Below are 22,288 nucleotides of genomic sequence, written 5' to 3' on the forward strand. Positions count from 1 at the left end.
TTTGTCAAGGGATGTTTAATTATCATACGATCGCTTTCACTGGGGGAATCAGCTCTCTCACTGCTGTGGCAAGAAAGCTGTGCATAGCTAATGCCACCTTGTCCCTAGATGGCGTTGGTATAACATAGCGAGACAGGTCTGGGTTGTACAAGAGTTATAAGTGCGGAAACCATGCGACAATAATGTCTTACTTCATAAAATGGTTTACAGACTTCCAGGTCATGTCAGCAGCTAAAATTCTGCATACAGGCTTCTTGCAATGTTAACTCATAGTGGTAAAAAAAGCAACACAGGTTTCGACATAACAGGTCTGACCATTCCCTTGTGAGAGTGAAGTAGAGAAGGGTACATTGGCAGGATAGAAGGCATTTGTAATACCAAAGTGGCATCAGGAAAGGGGATAGGCAGGTGGAGAACAGAGACTAGCAAAGACTGAGGCCAAGGGGCTTATAGCAATGAAGAATATGTTGCAAGGAGAGTTCCCACCTGTGCAGTTCAGACAAGCTAATGTTGGTCGGAAAACAAACCCCTAGTCTCAACCTCTGCTGCTCCCTATTCACCACCTGCCTATATTCTTCCCTGCTCCACTCCAGATCTACACATTCCTTATATACCACCAACACATCTGCATAGGCCTTTACCCTTCTTTACTTCTCTCTTCTCCCCCTTCCCCCTCAACCAGCACAGCCTATCAAAGGCTGCACCTAGTATGCTATTCTGTCCCCATCACATCACAGCATGCTCCCATAGACAGCACTAGTGTATTTTCCTATCCCTGCCCTGCTATCCCACTCCCTTCCCACCCCATAAATTTTCCGGACACCCGCTACCCATCGCAGCTACATTGCTGCTCACCTCAGAAAAGTCACAGTGTGCTATTGTGTGTGTGTGTGTGTGTGTGTGCGCGTGTGTGTGTGTGCGCGCGTGTGTGCGCGCGCGCGCGTGTGTGCGCGCGCGCGTGTGTGCGCGCGCGCGCGTGTGTGCGCGCGCGCGCGTGTGTGCGCGCGCGCGCGTGTGTGCGCGCGCGCGCGTGTGTGCGCGCGCGCGCGTGTGTGCGCGCGCGCGCGTGTGTGCGCGCGCGCGCGTGTGTGCGCGCGCGCGCGTGTGTGCGCGCGCGCGCGTGTGTGCGCGCACGCGCGCTTGACTGAATATGTTTTCTCTACATCTAAAGGACAACTTAATCCAAAAGCTGAATATTTCCAGCAGCCTATCTGCAACTAACACCACCTCTGTGTGGTAATTAGCAATCTACCCTTTCCAAACTGTTGTTACTCCATCTTGAATTTTACATTGTTCAGTTCATTGCATTGCTGACAGACTACATTATATCAGACAGAACTTCCAGGTATTTAAATGAAGTGGGCCAAATAACTTCCAAAAAGAAATAACTTTAAATGAGAAGAAATCGTAAGTATGTCCCAGTGGGTTCACCTGTGAGGACATTTTTCTCTCTGGTTTATCTGACATGGTTCTTTTCCAATGATGCAAATATCACAAATGATCCCAACAATCAGGTGTCAGTTGAGAACTCTTGACTTAAAAAATACGATTATTTTCTGAAAATGACCTCCTCTCTGAAATTGTGAAACAACACCCTCAACAACATCATTGCATTGTCAGTATTTTGGAGGTATGCATCTGCAGATAATTAAACTGTAGTACATTGGAATGACCACTAGTCAGACACAAGCACAGTGCATGTAGTACCAGTGAGGTTGCTGTCCACATGTAGAATGGAGAAGACTTGTCATCTATCTGAGTTTGACCACGGGCAAATTGTGATAGTCCAGAGGCACGGCATGAGCATTTCAGAAATTGCGTGACTTGTTGGGTGTTTGCCAGTGTTGTGGTGAGTGTCTTCATCACATGAAGGCAAAACCAAGGTGAAACCATGTCCAGACATCAAGGGATTGGGCGGCAACCCCTCATTACTGATGTCAGATGTTGTAGGATGGGCAGGCTGGTAAAACAGGACAGGTAGTGAACTGTGGCAGAACTAACGTCAGACTTTAATGATGGCAGAGTACACATGTGTCTGAACACAGTGCACTGAAAACTCCTAAGGAATGGCTTCCGCAGTTGGCAACCCATGCGTGTGCATGTGTTAACACCAAGACATTGGCAATTACTACTGAAATATGCACATGACCATCAGCACTACATGTTAGTTCAGTGACATAGCATTGCATGGTCTTCATCATGCTGATGGAAGGCTACACATCTGTCACCTTCCAGGGAACGAGCGCCTTGACACCTGTGCTGCGGGACACATACAAGCTGGCACCAGCTTCATTATGCTCAGGGGATTATTCACATGGGCATCCATGGGTCCAGTGTAACTTGTGAAAGCACCATGATGGCCAAGGAGTATCTTATACTGGTCGTAGACCATGTACACCCCTTCATGACAATCATATTTCCAGACAGCAGGGGCATTTTTCTAGATAATGTGCCTTGTCACCAGGCCAGGAGTGTGATATGAGAAACACAATAGTGAGTTCCAATTGATATGCCAGCTCACCAGATATGAACCTAATTGAACACACCTGGGATGTGATTGAATGTGTCATCAGAGCTCATCAGCTCCCTTCCCAGAATTTATGATAATTAGGTGACGTGTGTGCAGATGTGGTGCCAACTCCATCCAGCAACCTACCAAGGCCTCATTTCTTCCATGCCATAATGCGTTGCTGCTGTTAGTCATGTCCAAGCTGGACATACCAGCTATTAGGCAGGTAGTCATAATTTTTGGCTGATCTGTGTAAATGTATTTCAGTCTCTTTCAAAGATGCCTGTCTCATTGTTACAGTTGATACTTATAAGCACAGCAAATCTTACTTTTCCACATTACCATCATATGGTGTGCTGCTCCTTTCAGTTGTCACTCTTCTGTCTGAAAGTTACTCTAGCCAGGATTGAGCTCAGTTTTACATTAATAAACAATTCACTTGAAGGGGTTACTGAAACTTACAATAATTCATTCCAGTTTTAATCCAGTAGTGAAGCCAGCGCAAACATATGACCAAATCTTCCTCTGTTCTTGAAATATTTAATTTTATTGCCACAAAACATTGTGATAACATACCTAGTAATAGAAAAAAACACTGTCATGTATCAACATAGCATGAAAAAGAATTAATTTTGGATAAATTCCTGTAAAAGTATATGGTGTGTATAAGGCAGGGACATCTGTAGTCACATCTTTTGTCAAGTTGCGGAACTGTATACAGTTTTGTGTACTAAATCACTTCCCCCACAGTAATTCTAACATCAGCATAATGAATGTGTAACTGACTGTACTTTTTGTACATAATATGTTCTACCTCATATAGGAGCTATGAAATGAGATTCAAACTAAAAATATGGACTCAATTTCAACTTTCTTATTATTGATCTTTTAATACTGTAGGATCTAACAAAATCTTTCTCTCTTTCAGTTTACAGATTGTATCTGTATGAAGCCAGAGGGAGACAACTACACATTAGCTGAGCAAGATGCTTTATCCATGGCACACATCGGTTATTGTGATTTGAAGTGTGACAAATTTATAGTTTATATTTTGTTATTCTCAATTTTTGTATTCATACACTCTACCTCTGAAGTTGGTAGCATGTTACTTATCTTACGCTGTGTTGACCCAAGAGACAAAGCAATGGCCTTGGGCCTCATACAATTTGCCATTGGCCTATTTGGTAAGTACATTTCAGATAACAGACTAAGGATTTGCATTACATACTTGTGCCTTATTATTCATAACATATTGCTTTCACAAAAACTTATTCAACTGCAAACTGAAATGTATATTTCCAATGAAATAATGGTTTAAATTGTGCAACATATGTAAATATTCCATAAAAGCGTGCACTAATAACTCAAGGACACTTTACACAGTGATTACTGATCCTGGTGAGCACCTAGTTCTTGAAACCTGGCATTCATTTCTTAGCAAGATAATTGATACAAGCCAAGATAAAGGAAATAGTGTAGAAAAGCTATCAGAGAAGCGAAATAACCATATGAAACAACAGGTTGAGACTAAAGAGAACCACAACAGCAATCTGACTGTGTGCTCTCGTAGCCTTGAATTAGAATTGTTAATGATTCCCCCTTTGTGATCACACTACGATGGAAAAAACAAGCGAAAATGAGGAAAGGCTTGAAGATATACACAACAGCTCAGAAAAATGGCACCAAAATTTTTCTGAACTCTGTTATATACCAAATGTCAGTCGTTTCCAGGTAGATTGTATTCTTTCCTCATTTTTGTTTATTTTTTATTCTGTCTTGTACCTCGCACATTACTCTTTATTCATTTCCTTTTAGCCAAGTCTTAGCTGCTGTACTTTTGTTGATGTTTAAGTTTCTGTGCCTCTCTCTGTATGAACTGTGTCTTCATTTTTGACATTTGTGTTTGATTGTTGACTCTACTGTTTATTCTTTTCTTCAGGTAATGTGCCGTGTCCTATAGTGTATGGAGCTGTCGTAGACTCTGCTTGCCTAGTCTGGGAAACAGCTTGTGGTGAAAATGGTGCATGTCGGTTGTATGATGCCAATATCTTCAGAATGTTTTATCATGGCAAGTATTTGTAAATCACTTATTTCATACTTTTGCCACTGTTTCCTCCACATAATATGTTTAACTGTAGTTCATGTACTGACAAGTGTTGGCTAAAGACAGGTTAGTAAAGAGATTTATAGATTAATGGTTGACTTATCTGATATGTTTTTTGAAGATGGAAGCACTTATTTTTCCTATGCATTTACCTACAGATACATGCTTCATTAATATGTTTTCCTTTTTTAAGTTTCTTCTACATATGAAGACTCATACAAAGTTAACAGAAATGATCAATCTGTAAACAGCTGTAAACAATGTATTTGATTTTGTTGCTACATGCATTGTATTAGATTGTGAGATAGGGAAGTGTGTTGGATCAAATAAACTACAGTTAGTAACTGTTGATTTATCTTTTTGTAAGCACATGCCTCTTTTATCATAAAAGTCCTGCTACAGTTTTCATACAGAAATCGTACTCTTCATTCTTCATTTTCTTTTCAAGTGTGGTCATTGTTCATGCCTTCCCATTTCATTGCAATTTTACTAAATTAAGGATTAAACTATAATTGCAAAAAGGTGAACACAAAATGTTTAATGATAAATAATTTGAGTGAAGACTGGGGATGTGGCTGATATGGCATACAGAAGAACATAAAATTATAAAATAATACAGTAAACTGCTTTTGTTGATGTGAAGGTGGACTGCTTGGTATAACTAGAAGTCATTGCAATATCGTGATCTGAAATATGTTGGACTATCAATCTTCTCTTCTAAGACATTTTGACAATGGGGTTGAATTGAGGGGAATAGAGAGGGTGTGGGGAATCGTGAATATCTATGTTAACTTTGTAACAGTTTGAATTTGCAATCTCTAATTTTGCACATTATGGCTTGTTTAATTTATTATATACTATGCAAAATGTTCAGTGTTTCTTGGAGTTTGATAGTGTGGACAAAAGAAGAAAGTAACAACTCACTTCCTGAATTTGTTTAGTTTTACTTTTCTGAATTTATTTATTCTCAATTAAATGAATTCATTTCTGGTAACTTACATACTGCAACAGAGAGACTGCCCATTGGGGCAGATTCTTTGTTACCATGTCAGTATGTCAAAATGGTTGTAATATTCAGTTTTTCATACAGACAGCACTGAAACTGCATTGTGTCATACACTTTTCCACACTACTTTTACTGTTCAGATTTTTCCTCTTGTTGTAAAGGTAGTGTTCCAAATTTGCTAGAAGTCAGTGTGAAGGGAATGACTTATCAGAAACAACATACATATTAGATACAGATGGATTACAACCGAGTGGGTAGTTTAATTATGTTGTATTTTCAGCAATATTTTGTGTATAGAAAACATATAACTTTATCACCATCTCTAAAAATTTTACATAAATTTCAGATGCATTCTGAAATTTGCTCATAGGATAAACTATTAAGAGTTTTATGTAAGGAATATTTTATTGTTAGGCAATCAGACAGTCCCTGACCAATTATGAACAGTTGCTATGTCTGAGACATATTAGTACTTGTCAGATGACAAAAATGGTTCCAAAATCAAACTGCTCTTCAACTGAAGTTAATATTGGCAGAAATCAGACCAACTAATTGCATTTCACTAATCACATGTGGGAACCCTTAAATATAGTGATCACAGCAAGGCAGAATGTGTCATTGGTAAGTAGCGAGGGAGAAAAGCCCAAGGTTCTGATAAATTCAACCATAGATACTGAAGTTCTTAAATTAAATATGTAATGTGACTCAATGTGAAAAGTGATTAGATTAGGTTAATTTTCATTCCAATTGATTCATTGTGAGGAGGGCCTCCAGGATGTAGAACATGTCAGAAAAACAGCAATACATGACAAATATTTACAACTGAAACAAATAAGCTAATGTACCTTCCAAAGGTCCCAAGTGGAAAGATTGTCATTTTTAAAAAAAATTACCACTATATGAAAGAATCATTTTACAAACACTCATTTACTAAGATTGCATTAATGCACTGAATTTAAAATTTAAATTTTTTTTATTTATAAGGTAGTAAACATATAATAGAACTACTACAATACTTATTTACAATGAACACATTGGTGCAAAAGTTACACACAGAGTCACACATGCATAATTCACACACACATAGCCACTGTCATCTACAGACACTGAAACAACCGTCTCTGAGGTGAGCAGCAATCTTTGTTAGAGTTAGTACAGAAAAGGAGTGGGTTGTGGAGGGGAATGGATAGCAAGGTAGTGGTGGACAAAAATGCTAGTGCTGCCTATTGTAGTGGGCAGCTATGTGCAACTAGCAGTCCACTGTTGTGTCTCAACCAGTGTTCAAAGGCTGTGATGAAGCAAAGGAGGGAGTGGGAGGGAAGTGGCAAAGGGAGAGAGGTAGAGAGATGGAAAGGACTATGCTGGTGTGCTAGAAGGTATGTGTAGGCTAGATTGGGATCAGGGATGAGAAGAGGTAGGTGGAGGGCAAGGCTCAGGGACTAGTCAAGGTTGAGATTTGGAGGGTTGCAGGAACAAATGATGTAACACAGGGAGAGTTTCTCAGTAGAACCAACTGATACGTGTATAAACAGAGATGCTGTAACTTACCAACTGTAACTTACCAATTGAAAGCCCCGGTATGTTGTGTTGGTATGTTGATAGGAGACAATAAAAAACACAAACACACAGACACAAATTTCAAGCTTTCACAACCCAAGGTTGCTTCATCAGGAAAGAGGGAAGGAGAGGGAAAGACAAAAGGATGGGGGTTTTAAGGGAGAGGGTAAGGAGTCATTCCAATCCTGGGAGTGGAAACACTTACCTTAGGGAGAAAAAAGGACAGGTGCACACACACACACACACACACACACACACACACACACACACACACACACACACACAATATAACTTCTGCACCATTTCAGTGCAGCAATGTGTTCATTGTAAAGTAGTAGTATAATAGTTGTATTACACATTTATTACCTTATAAGTAAATTTGAAAAAAAAAACTTTTTTTTATTTTAAATTCAGTTCATTAGTATTTGTAAAATGATTCTTTCGTATAGTGTTCGTTAAAAAATGATGATCATTCCACTTGGGAGCTCTGGAATGGTACATTAGCTTCTTTGTTTGAGTTGTAAATATTTGTCATGTATTGTTGTTTGTGTGTGTTTGTGTGTGTGTTTGTGTTTGTGTTTGTGTGTGTGTGTATGTATTGGGGGGGGGGGGGGGGAAGAGGGATCACTAACTGATAGTTGTATTGTCAATATCATGTTGTTCTCATTGTCGGTTCTATGTCTCATTTATACTCCTTTAACTCTAAAATTATGTGTAATATGTGTTTGCCAAAATCTAGTAAATATATATAAATTCATCACATACAGTACATGTTAAAAGAGCATGTAAAAGAACAACACATAATGCAATGTTTTAATTTTCTGCATATTATATAATGTTAATTTTGTGTGTTTTCAGTCAATGTTTTAATTTTCAACATAATTTTAATTTTGTTTGTTTGATAGAAATTCTAACTCTGCTCTGTACACATTCGCTCCATCATGGGATATCTTGTTGACAATATTGCAAGGCATTGCAATGTTCATTCAGTCAACACTAGAAGGAATAACTATTTGCACTTGAATAACACTTGTACAGAAAGGCGTACACTATTCAGCATGTTTCGTTATCAATAGGCTTTCAGCAGAACTAAAAATAAAAAAAAATCGAGTGATAAATCCACACTACACAAATTCAATTTGAAATGTTTCCATGTGGAACACTCCTATTCTGTACAGTAGTTTCCCACTGTAGTTGAGACCATTTCTCTGTTGTGTGTTATTTATACATTTACTCTTTTACAAGTTTTTTCTGTGTTTTATTTATTCTTTCATTTATAAATTTTCTAATCAGCTATTGGTAAACTATATACTGGTTCATTCCATGTCCAAGTAGCTGTGGGTCACATGATTCCATGAAACCCAACGGATAAATAGAAAAATATATATATGAGCATCTAATGCTCCATGGTGTACTGCCACTCTGTGTCATAGTGTCTCACTTCTCTCTACCGAACAAATTAACCTTTATAAAATTAGAGCAGATGTTCTACTACTCTTCTCTATGACCCATGACTAAGGTACAAGTACCAATGTGAATAATTCATGAATCTTATAACTATTTCCCTTACAATGGAGATCTAAAATTTGAGATTGGTTAAAGCCAACACAAATTGGGTGTTTTTGCCCTGATCATGAGCAATAAGCTAGCTACATTTTTATGTATTACAAGTTTTACTTCATTACATTGGTTTATATGTATTTTAAATAAAAACCTTGTTCTTTTTACTACACTATGTTAGAGAATTTTGGCATTTATGCCAATTTGTACATTTACCTAAAAGCATTAGAAGGATATCATTTCAAGTTTCAACTACAGCTCTTAGGAATAATTCTCATTCAATGATGTTATTTTCTTCCAATTTTTGTTGCTTCCAAATTTCTTGAAATTGTTGTAACTTTGGCCATTAATTTTCAGGAACAACTGGAGCAATTCTATTATGTGCCTTCTTCGTAGATGTCATTGTGTGGTACAAAGCAGGCTCTATAAATTTCGTTGAGGAACATGAGAGAGAGATGTCGAATCAAGAAGAAGAATTAAACCCAATGACAGGAAACCCCAGATCAGAAACAAGTGTCTGACAAATGCATTTGTGAGAGGATTGAGAAAGAACTTTCCCGAGTCTTCCCTCATCCCTCCATTCTCCACGATTGTTACTCAAGTGACTTCTTGCTTTAAAAACTGTGAAAAATGTTAACAGACTTGGGAAGTGGCTCTGCTAGCACTTCACCATTATATCGACTGATGACAATGGCAGGGATCTAACATTTGTTAGAACTTTTTTTCAATCTTTTAGTGACTAAAATTTATATTCAAATATTGTCATAAACTGTTAACTGATAATTTTATATTTAATTTGTGTACTGAATGTAGCAAAAGTGACTTATGTATATGTTTGATCATTGCCCCTTTGAGGCAATTTTTTATGAATGTTTTGGTACATTGCTTTTTGTAGCAATTTTAATTAGTTAATACAGATAAATATATATTTTATCTATCAAACATTGCCTATTGTGCAAATATAGTCAATGTTAGCATTTCCTTTGAAAATTTATTGAAATGGTAATCATTCCTATCTCATCAGATACTGATGGCTCAGATCACATACATTAAATTGCTACAATTTTGTAGAAATGAAGACTGCTACAAACATTTTGTAATTTTGAAATTAATCAATATTATGACCAAATAGTACAAAATAAACTGCATGATATTTTTTAAAAAAAGCTACTATGTTTGTGAAGAATTTGTAGGTTACCTGCGAGACCTACTACATATGTTGGAAAATTTCTATCCATTGGAAAAATGGGAGAAGTCTTTGACTGCAGTGACCATAAGAAACTGTGAAATATGAATCTCTATACATCTACCATTTTATGTTTACATTCAGACAGTGACACATAGATTCACTGTGTAGTGGTTATATATCCCATACACTTGGAGCAATGTGTGCAGTAGTCTGAAACTTATTATTTGCAATCCCAAATTATTAATGGCCTAATATGAAATGTTACAGACAAGTGACTGAAAGAGACTCATTTTTCATAGTTTCCTGTATCAGAACCTTCTCCAACAATGTTACGACCATAAATATATGTACTGTTTTACTGTTGATTCAGCAGAACAACTCTAGTCATAAGAAGTTCTGAAGTCTTAACTATTTAGAGATAAACTGCTATTCAACATGGAAGTGGAATCTGGAACTATTATTTAAATGGCAACACAATTTCATTTCGATGTGAAGAACATTCATTCCAGAATGCAGAATGTGTCTTCACAAAACCATTGTGTGTACAGGCTGAATGCAACCTGAGGCAGTAAAAATTGTGAGTGATTCATCAGTTGTATCAGACATAAACAACTGACATGATGTATGATTTATTTGTGGAACGACTAACATTTTGAAACGAACATTGGGTGATTTTGTTAATTATGTCATCAGTGTACGTTATGATTGCTGAAAATACCATATCCACCAGTTGTGGTAGGCTTATAAAATAGCAAGAAACATTGTAAGTTAGCAGTGAAGCTAATGTTTTCAGATTTGTAGTTATTTTTTCGTTCTGTAGCAAATATGCAAAATGACAAAGAAGAAGATAAGTAGACACAGAAGAAATAATGAAGTAGGACACAGCATGGTAAGTCTCCGATAATAAGAAAGATTTGATGAGGGGGGGGGGGGGGATGGGGGAGAGAGAGAGAGAGAGAGAGAGAGAGAGAGAGAGAGAGAGAGAGAGAGAGAGAGAGAGAAATTTTATTCATTCCTTCAACTGCACAAGGCTTTAAAGTAATCCTCATGTTTGCTGAGTTTGACAGTAGCAACAATGCACTTTTTTTCTCAGTATTTGATAAATAATCACACATGACGGAGTTATTTAAACAGTTTTCAGTGTTTATGGGTAATTATTTCTTTTTCTTACCACAGCCAAATGAGAATAAAAGTTGCATCCGACAGTAAAAACAAATGGCAAACACCTCATCAAATTTTGTTCACCTTAAATAACGTTACGTATTTGTTAAATAAAAGTTATGCTGAGAATAGAAGAGCATAAAAAACCTTATCAGCACCACTTAAGGCATATCAAGCAATGAGCAGTAGTCAGGGGTTGTAAAGTACATTATTAAGGATTAACAACAGATATTCATATGTTGGGATGTCTTTGTACTTCATGTAAGTTAGTTGCAAGCTAAAGGTATGTTAAAAATCATTTTAACGAATTTAGCCCTACTCATTGTTGTGTGTGTCCTTAACAGCAACTACTTAAATCTTTTATTTTTATTACATATTAAGAGATTTAAACAGAATATCTCAGAATTACTACAAATTTGTAAATATCAAGGGTGTATTGGGCTACAGTTCTTTCATACACTTACAGAGATCAATAATGTTTTTATTTGTTCTTGCCAAGCTTTTTGATATTCTTGAAGCATGTTTGTTAGCTTTCTTTATGAAGATACTCAGTAGGATAGTTACTTTTATGAAAATAGTATGAATCATTGTTCAGTCTGAAACTTCGTTCCAGCTCTAGTTATCTCATCATCAACAGGGTCTGAAACACAAAATTTTATCCTTTCCTGTTTGTGTGTAGAATTGCCTGTACAGAATAGACAGGTTATGATAGTCACAAACACAGTATATTTAAAACAGTGTCAAGGTACAGCTCTGATAGTTTATCATTAAGAAGAACAATAATTGCAACACACAGATTCAGAAGCAAAGAGAAATACTGAACTATTAGAATTCCAGATTCCTTCATTCAAAGAAAGGGTAAAAATCAGAAACAAAACGTAACTGAAAAATGACAGATGGTAGAGTAACAATGCAAGTTCACGACTGAAACTGATACCAAGAGTTATGCATTTTACATATACCCTCTGGTATATGAGCTCTCAGGTTTTCACAGTATGAATGATTAATGGTGTGCTTACAGGTGTTTTTTGAAGTTGTTGCTTCTATATTATATTTCAATGGTAGAACCATCTGTCTTCTTCAGGTGCTCTGAGTTTTTCTGTTATCCGTACTCGCTTCCTGGACTCCAACGAGCTCATCGACAATTGTAGAGCTTGCACTGCTGTTTAATAGCCAAGTTCATTTCCTGATGCCTTCTGTACCCCTTCATGATCTTTTGTTTTTCAGAGCTCACACTAATTTCCATGAAATGCAGATTTTCTCACCATTTTCCAGTTTTGGTGGATGTGATGGCCAGCCGGATCTTAATAAATTGTCAGACACCAGACTTTATTTATATTGATTTGTTTATTTGTTTTTCTGGACATCTCTATTTTGATTGACTCCTTAATTATTTTGTCCCAGAAACTTGGCATTTGCACCATAGTAATGGTCTCATCACATTGCATGATTATACTGAAGGCAGTGTCGAGCTATAATTGATTTGCTTGGTTGTTTTAGATAGGTGTGTTGCTGATATTCCTTGCATCTCATCTCAATTGTTCCTATAGTCTGCCCCACATAAGACATGGCATATTTGCATGGAATGCAATACACATCTAGTTTTCAGAGACCTATATCATCTTTAACATTACAGAAAATACTTATATCTACTGAAGGTAGGTGTAATAAAATGTATGCCATGTTTCTATAGGAATCTATCAACCTGCTTTTGCTTCAAGCTGTTCCCTGTATAGGTTTGCCATGACAGGTAATAATGGGCTAAGTGTCACCATGCCAACAATTTGTTTTTCCATACAACAGGAAATATGCTGATATCGGAATATGCCTAAAAAGTTTTGTGAAACAGTCATCACAGTTTTGTGTGGTTAGTTCCATGGAATCAGAAATTCCAACTCTTAAACAGAGGGAGACTACATGGAAACTGATGATACTATCTGCATCCTGGGTTTGCAATTAACTGACAAAGTGTATGAAGTCAGCAGAGTTACAAATGTGGTGTCTGCACTTACATATTCACTGAGAATGCCAGTTCTTGTATAGGTGTGCCAATGTAATTATAACTATGGGTGTTAGGGGAATTCCTTCCTTGTGTACCTTAGGAAGGCAATGTAGTTGTGGTAGTACCACCTCTTGTGCTCTATGACCCTTAATGAGTTACTCATTGAGAAGAGTTATTATCTTCCTCTCCCATTTTATTCATACAACAGACATCTGTCTGTCCATAGATATCATTCACAAGGTTGAAACTCTTCTTATTGTAGTCCATAACTGACATTAGGACCCTAGCATTGCCTTTGTCTGCTGGCAGAACTAAAATTTCCTTGTCCTCCTCCAGATTTCTTAAAACTACCTCATCTTTCTTGGGGACATTGGATAGCACAAGTTTCATGCTAAATACCTTCTGCTGCTTCTGAAGGAAGAGAAGCTAGCTCTGAAAATTAAAAGGGCATCATAGGGCATAGTAGATGTCAGGAATCAAAATCAGCTGTAAATAACAGGGCGAGACCAACAGTAGTTCACTCTCTGATTGGAAACCATGCAGCAAGTACATGGAATAGCAAAATTCACAGCAGTTAAAGAAGACAGCTGAGTCAGTCATAAAAATACTATGCATACAATAAAACTACTCAGCAGAACACTCAAAAGCAGATTCCAAGACTTACCAAGCGGGAAAGCGCCGGTAGATAGGCACAATGAATAAAACACAGAAACACACACACAGAATTTCGAGCTTTCACAACCGGCGGCTGCTTCAGCCACCGGTTGCGAAAGCTCGAAATTCTGTGTGTGTGTTTTATTCATTGTGCCTATCTACTGGCGCTTTCCTGCTTGATATATATATATATATATATATATATATATATATATATATATATATTAAAAACAAAGATTCCAAGACTTACCAAGCGGGAAAGCGCCGGCAGACAGGCACATGAACAAAACACACAAACACACACACAGAATTACGAGCTTTCGCAACTGCCAGTTGCGAAAGCTCGTAATTCTGTGTGTGTGTTTGTGTGTTTTGTTCATGTGCCTGTCTGCCGGCGCTTTCCCGCTTGGTAAGTCTTGGAATCTTTGTTTTTAATATATTTTTCCCGTGTGGAAGTTTCTTTCTATTTTATATATTTTATATATATATATATATATATATATATATATATATATTCACATCTTTCCTTTTCTGTTTCTTCAAGTAAAGTCCATCAGAGATAATATTATGGCGTTACCTCAGAGACAACTAATACAAGCTTTTTGTTTCACTGTTGGTTGCAAATAGAAGTACCATCCATACAAGAGCAAAAAAAGAAAAGCCAAAATTTTTAGTACATAATCACCTCAAGAATTTTGACCTCTATTATGATCAGTTGCAAAGGGACTGATAGGCAAGTCTGCAGAACTTCTCTAACTGCTCATTACTGCATAGGCTTCAATAGTTCCACCTATATTCTGATAGGAAGCACATCCATTACTTTAGGGAGTATTTAGTCCATTACTTTAGTAAGTATTTAATTTTTCTTTTGTTTTAAATTTTTTACAGTGCAATATGTACAAATTAAAATGCACCTTTTCCAGGAGTATGGCAATTCATTGAGTTAAATTTTTCTTAACAAAGATAAGTAAAGAGAAATTCATATTTCATGTTGCATTTTTCAATGCTTCTCATTAGAAATGATTTTTCATAAAATAATTCAGTTCCACTATGGCAGAATTTTCACAGACCATAAGTAGAAATATATTCCTGACACAATAGGTTGAACTGAATGCACGTGAGCTATCATTCTGCCATACTATCCTATTGTCCACTCTTACATGTAGTATTTTCAGGCAGTAATTAAGTTTTATCCCACTTTATTTTTGGTTCTCATACTTTTTGTTTTGGCCTTCTCTTTTCAGAGTTCACTAATTTCAGATTCTTCACATTTACTGAACATCATTCTGGCGCATTTTATTTAGAATGTGTTAGTGTTAAAGCTATAATCTAGACAGTTAGAAATGATATCTTAGCTGTAGATTATTTGTTTGTGTAATGGAGTACAAGTCTCCATTCTGAACTCGGTTGGGGAAGTCTCTTTTTCTATTCATGTTTCCAGGATCATTTCTGTGTACTGCATTTTTATTGCTGTATACACAAATCTTCAATCATAAATGTGTTTAATGCACCACAGGCCATAGCTTCTGGAGAACTATCTGTATAATCTTTGATTATTCATGTGCCTAATACTACTATACCTTAATTGTGTTAAATAAACACTACCAACTGCAACTGTATTCCATTGAAAAAGAATCCTATATGTAAGTGTTGAATGAAAATATGTAAAATAAAATAAATATAAAAATGAGGAAAGGCACTGAGCCATCCACAAATGATTGCTGTAGATAGCCATATGTAAGAAATCAGAAAGTGAGACTAGCTCTTGAGTTATTGCTCTTTATTTAGCTGCATCTCTCTCTCTCTCTCTCTCTCTCTCTCTCTCTCTCTCTCTCTCTCTCTCTCTCTATCTCTCTCTTCTCCTAAAAAAGTTATAACATTCAGGTTAGGTTTATATTTTGAGCTGTTCAGTATGTTTATGCAGTAATTTGAAAAAATGTTTATCACATTATATAGAGAAGCATACAGAGGGCATCTCTCCTGAGAGTTGTCAAGTTCATTTTCTCTGGTGCTTTGGCAGACATCTGCAATTTCATTTTTGCGATCTATATCTGGAGTCAGCCAAAAAAAAAAAAAAAAAAAAAAAGGAAAAAAAAACTTCTCATCAAGTCTTTCACATGCCACCCAGTGCTGATGGAAAGCATTGGCTTGTTTTCCCATTATGAACAATATGATTTTTAAAGTAGAATTTTGTGTGTCCATGCAATTGAGCAATCAATTACCCTAGAGATATTTGTTTTAATGATATGTATTAACAGGAAGAATAAAACCTAAAAAGTAACCAGCACTCAGGCAGTGACTGAACAGCACTACTGCACAGCAGTAGTTGACAGTGAGGACCTGGGCAGTGCTGTCACTGCAGGACTGCTGGTTACTCTTTGTGTTTTACTATCCATGTGAATACATATTGATAAAATGAATATTACACTAAACTAGTTTGGGGCTGTTCATTCTAAAATACACGTAAAATTACACTTTGAAAATCATTTTGCTCATAATGGGAAACAAACAAACATTTTCCATCAACAATGGGCATCACATGAAAGACATAATGAACATTATTTGTTTGGGCTGACTCCAGCTACATACTGAAGAAACTGAAGTGCAAATATCTGCCAAAACAGCAGCAAAAATGCACCTGATCATCTGTGGGAGAAATGCCCTTTATATGTCCCAGTTCCATTTCAGTTTACCGGCTGCTCATGGTTCGTGAGATGTGATCATGGCATTTTATTATTGTTGGTATTTCCTACACCAGTAAATTTACACTATCTATAACAATCACATTTCATCATAACTCCACAATGCCACCCTTATTTCATCAGAGCAGACTAAGCAAGTGAGCTGTACTAAATTTATCTGTTAAGTGTAAGTCTTGTTACAAATCTATTTCCCCATCCCAGCCGGGCAAACATCTCTAGTGGCAACCACTGGTTCTTCTGCTTCTACATTAACAGTTCAGTAGCTTTGAGATCCTAATTAAGAACTGGCTTATTCTCAAAATTATGAACTTCATTTGTGTTCTGTGTTTCATTCAGATTGTAACCTGAAGAGATAATACAAGTTCCTGAAGTTCCTCCTTCCTCCATCAGTTCCTTGAAGAAGTTTCAAAAGTTAACTATCAATGTAGCATATGAAACACTCATGTATTTCATCACAAAAAGCAAATATGACATTCTAAGTGCCAATAAACCTTTTCTTCTACTACCCCTTCATTAAATTTTGCACTTGTGTCTTCAGTCCCCTCCCCACATTCCCACCCATCAGAAATAGATAAGACAACTAAACATATCTTTAATTCATTGTTTCCTTGCAGAGGAAAGCTGACAGTCAAAATTGTAGAAATAGACTTAAACAGAATGTTATCATTTTTCCTATTTCTTAAAGAATATCTGTGAAAGTTCTGTATAATAAACATTTTGTTTTAATTAATAGTCATACATATTATTATAGAAATGACTGTATGAAAAAGGAACTGCTTTAACTAAATTTTCTCTTTATTCCAATTAAATGTTCTCCAATAGGCCTCTTTTTAATAAATCATGAATCAATCAGTTCTAGAAAATATTTTGGCGACCTTTTTCAGTAGTGTCTGATACAGGCTTTACTGTTTCCTGGTTATTGCCTGAACAGAGAGCTTTGTTTTGATATTTCGATGCCATTATAGATACTTCACATTTCTTAATTCTTTCTCTAACACAGTCTGAACAAAACCAAACAGATGATGAAAGTTCAAAATTAAATATACCTGTTTTAAGTGGCATAATGCTTTTATTAGTTTCTGTTTTTTCATCAATTATTTAACAAGTGAAGATTTTTAATATAATGAAATATTTCATACATTCTGTAGAGATCTTCCTGACTTGTATTTCTGCATGCAAAGGATGGATGAGAAATTTTATGAAGTTGTTTGTTAAACAGCAAGATATTAACATAGCCTTACTACTGTGTTAAAATAAGTTTTTTGAATGTAGGCTGCCAAATATACTGTAACATAAGACTTTCATGGGCATAAGAAGAAATAAACTGTATTTTATACATCAACTGTAATAAGTGTAATAGACATGCCACTGTAAAGCATGGACATGCTAAACATTGGGAGGGGGAGGGTGTCGTAGATACATCTTAATTCTGGATTATGATGAAGCTTTAGTCATTAAGAAATTGGATGAAAGTCAAAAGGACTGGGCAAGAGTTCCAAGCAGTTAAACTAAATTCAAGAGAACTTTTGTAAAAACAAAATTGTATGTCAAAGCCATTTGAGAGTGTAAAGGTCTCAATCAAAGAAGAAATGAAGACCAGAGAAACTGAACAAGGATGATCGCTTTACTAGTAAAGAGAAAATTCTGACAAGAAATTGGAACATGTGTTTAAGAAGTCAGATGCTTCATCAAAACATTCCTAGACTGTTACTGGTTCGAATGGCAATTATAGTTGTGAGTTTAAATGTGGATAGACTGAAGGGCTCACATTTGGGTAATGTTATAAAGTTAGTTTTGTTTTTGGATATCATATGTACCTTAACGGTTATGTTTTGTGAGGCCTAACAAAGCAACTTAGGATCAGTGTATATTATTCCAAAGTAAAGATACATTGTTTCTCATTCTGTAAAAGTTTTGTCAAATAAGCAAGACTATCACAATCAAACTATTTATATCCTTCCTGGTATTTGTTAAGTGTTGAAAGGAATAATATACAGAAACACTCCTAAAACAATATAAAGTACCTATTTAGGTTGTAAATGAGAGCAATGGAGCATGCGGTAACTAAAAAAAAGGCAAAGAGAATTTTCTTGTCTAGTATGAGCAAGCACTTTAATATTTTACAAATTTATTAAGTAATGAGCGAGTATTTTATGATGGGAAGTGCAAAAACACAGTAATTCTGTAACTGTTTAATGTTTACCATGATTAACTTGACTGCTTAAAAACCACATGCAATGAGAGGACATTTGACGAAGGGTATTAGGTGAAGTGATGTTACAAATAGCAAGGTATAACTTTTACTGAATAAGAAGACACTGAGGAAACAGAAAGTATGTTATTTCTAGAGCACTGCTGTTGGAAATTATAATGATTCTCATAAAATTTTGATCACGTTATTATTTTTCTCAGTGTGTTACACTTCTGTACCATAATTCACAAAAAAAAATCTGAGCAAACAATTTAGAACAACTCTGTACGGAAGCAATTTTCAGAATATTTCAGATATTAGAATAGAACTCAATGGATGTATTTCATTGTTCTGTGTGAATTACTGAGGAAAATGAGGTATGCTATGTTTATGAGGATTTATTGCTTCTGAACTACCCTGTGGATTCATTTTCATACATTTGTTAAGATCTCATATTAGATCAAGATCTTCTGTCCTACCATCTGCAATGTAAAATACAGAGTTTCTAACTTTATCTACCACAAATGTACCCTATATCAATTACTTTAGAATAGATTTGTGAAACATGTATTTACATATATAGAGACAAAATGCAAAGAAAAAGATATGTACATATAGCACTAGTGAAATTGTAAATATGTCTACTTGTAATGTTTGTTACCTGTTGCAAAGTGTTATCAAATTCATAAGACAAACCTGACATATTATTTTGAGCAGAGAATGTGTTACAGATCAAATTACACTTTTTTTTTAAATATACATATAGTGGTCCAGTATAATATACAGTTTAAACATCTCGTCAAGGCTGGCATCAACATACATATTCTATTGGAAATGCATAACACAAATGTTCACTTCATGACAATTTATTTACTAACCGGTTACAGCAACGTGAACAAGGTCCTGGACTGAATGAAACTGATTGGTAAATAAACTGCATTAACACCAGCATTTGTATTAATGCATTTCCTACAGTAATATAAATTTTATTTAATATATGCTTAAAGTAACAAGATTAAATAATGTGCACGTTTTGGATACACAGAGTTAACTATTTCAGGGAAATGCATTAAATGTTTCAAATAGTAACGACCATTCTGCAGTTCTTCTGACAATGAACATAAAAGTTTGCTCTTGCATAAAATAAGATTGCTTTTGAGACCAATTTCACTTCCAAATACAAAAAACGGTAAAGTTATTCTCAAGTGCAAACTGCACAACAAATGAGAAAAACACATTCTCAATAAAATAAGCCAAAGTATTTACATAGGTAGCATACAAAAATACCTAAATAATTCTCAGTTTACAATCTGACTGAAGAGGAAAAAAATTGAGAAGTTGTGACAAGTACTGAAAACCGACAAAATAAAGGGTAAGTAAGATACATGATTAATATTGGAATATAAAGACTACCTTTGGCCATGCAGGCAAATATCCCTTTCACAGTTAAGTCATTCCTTCACACAATGTGTTCCACAAAATCTGACTTTCCTTTTAGTAAAGCACATTACATCTGGGCTTTCACATCAATTTAGCAAAGTATATGGTGCAGTACTCAATGACCTGGAAAGTGTTTTCTCTTTGTTTGTGATTTTTATCAGCATATGTGTGCAATAATGAAAACTTGTGTTCAAACATGAAATGTGTTCGGTTCACTCTCTATCATCTACTGCTTTACTTACAGACCCTGACTCTATCCCCCTCACATCCCCCTCTCTCTCTCTCTCTCTCTCTCTCTCTCTCTCTCTCTCTCTCTCTCTCTCTCACTCACTCACTCACTCACTCACTCACTCACTCACTCACTCACTTGAAAACATTTAAATGATTAGGTAGACACTGTTGAATTAAAGGCAGTGAACATAAAGTTGATGATCAAGGAGGTGGGGTAGTTTAGGAAAAGTTACACACCAGAGGAATATTCACACTGAAGAAAACTGCACTTGATGATCTGAAGAATGAAACACTCAATGTAAGAACTCACCAGAGTTGGAATTATTGGTAACTGTGGACATCATTCCACCAGCGAAGAATTTGTTTTACTCATACACTGAAAACTGAATGCTATTTCATTATTGATGCCAAATGGTAACCAGCTCACAACAGACCAGTTACAGTAATTAAAAACAGAGGCATGTTATGAAATCAATGCAATGAAAATTTCTTTGCACACTTTCTGTGGTATTACTACTATGCTGAATACCTCTTCTGTTCCATTGCCTGAGGAGTCTTGACTAAATCCACAAGACAGTTTCACTATTTTCTGATTTTACTGTTAATCTTTTATAAAACATAACATGTTGTACAGGAAATATGAATTAGAAAAGCGAAGAATCACTGATGTGCAAACACAGTTTAGATTCAGTTGCATTACTGTCATTCCATGCAAACATTTAATTGTACAGTTAATGACCAGTTTAGACAAGTAAATAAGTAGGAGAAAATTCACATACAATTAAAATGGGATACAATATATACCACACAAGATCCCTGCCACATGAACAGAAATGCTCAAAAGTTTATAAAAAGCAGAGTTAATCATTATAAAATTTATCTATTTTTAATAGCTTTCCACATCGTCCCTATAGTTCTTTGTCATCAGTTACAGATGGAGATGCAATCTCCAGTTGCAAAAGCATATGGGTGGGTGTTTCCATTCCGATGTCCTCCAAATCATATCACGTAATATATTTTGTGTCTGGAGACTGTATTATTTATTTTCAGTAACGTTAACTATTAATGTGGATGAAACACACTTACTGTGTGTCCTACTTTACTTTAGTTCTGAACACTCAAGGTTAGAATAGGTAGAGGTCTGAAGTGTTAGATCAATCAATCTACATGCCATATATAGGTTTCTTTTTATCATTTCTGAATAAACAAGGCAGTGACACTGAAACATCATTAAGCTATTAATCCTGAATGTTGTCTGACATTTCATATTGTTGTGTTTGAATGTGCTGAGGTAAAGTCAGTTTCAGTTTACATGACATTAGGTCAGCAGGCCAGTTTCAATATATTAATTGCGGTGAGCAAAGAACATAACACAGTTGAAGTTTCTTAGGTTTCCAGCATTTCAAAAGGGAAATATCTCCCCTCACTTTCAGAATTAATTCTCCTTTCAGAAAGGCTTTATGATCACATCAACAAATAGTACACTTTCAGTACAGAACTGATAATTTATCTTATATGTTGCCTTCCTGTACTCATGTTTGTTACTAGTGATGTATTTCATGAGCATTTCTTTCCAGTTCTGCATTTTTCTAAGCATATAAATAATTTTTAAAAGTCTGTATTTTGTGTACATACTTTTAAACTTCACGATGACTGTACTTGTTTATATAATGCAATTGTAAATTTTTTATACAGAAGTATGTTTTATATGAAATCATGATGTGAAAATAAAAGATCCTAATACTATTTCAGAAGTACCTACACAAACTGACTACTTTCATTGTTAAAATACTGGGACGACATTTACTTCTTCTGAAATATGAAAACATTATTTTCGAATATTTGTAACTTATTTTATTGTGCTGCAGTAAGTGCCTCTAAATTGGGAGCAATTATGTATTTTATTTACACAAATATAAATTGACTGTTTTCAGATATTATGGTCTGTAGAAAAACTCCACTTTATGTAGAAATTATTTCAT

General features: G+C 35.7%; 1 protein-coding gene across 3 annotated transcripts in view; it reads left to right on the forward strand.

Moving 5' to 3' along the window:
• Window positions 1-9,730, forward strand: part of LOC126362137 (solute carrier organic anion transporter family member 74D-like) — a 348,252-nt gene extending 338,522 nt beyond the window's left edge. For all 3 annotated transcript variants that reach the window (XM_050007854.1, XM_050007855.1, XM_050007856.1), the window contains 3 exons: window positions 3,438-3,693; window positions 4,449-4,577; window positions 9,094-9,730. In XM_050007854.1, coding sequence (XP_049863811.1) covers window positions 3,438-3,693; window positions 4,449-4,577; window positions 9,094-9,257 — 549 coding nt within the window. In that variant the 3' untranslated portion in view covers window positions 9,258-9,730. The remainder of the gene's footprint in view (window positions 1-3,437; window positions 3,694-4,448; window positions 4,578-9,093) is intronic.
• The last annotated feature ends 12,558 nt before the right edge of the window (window positions 9,731-22,288 follow it).

The sequence above is a fragment of the Schistocerca gregaria genome, chromosome 1, assembly GCF_023897955.1.
Source record: "Schistocerca gregaria isolate iqSchGreg1 chromosome 1, iqSchGreg1.2, whole genome shotgun sequence".
Lineage (NCBI taxonomy): Eukaryota > Metazoa > Arthropoda > Insecta > Orthoptera > Acrididae > Schistocerca > Schistocerca gregaria.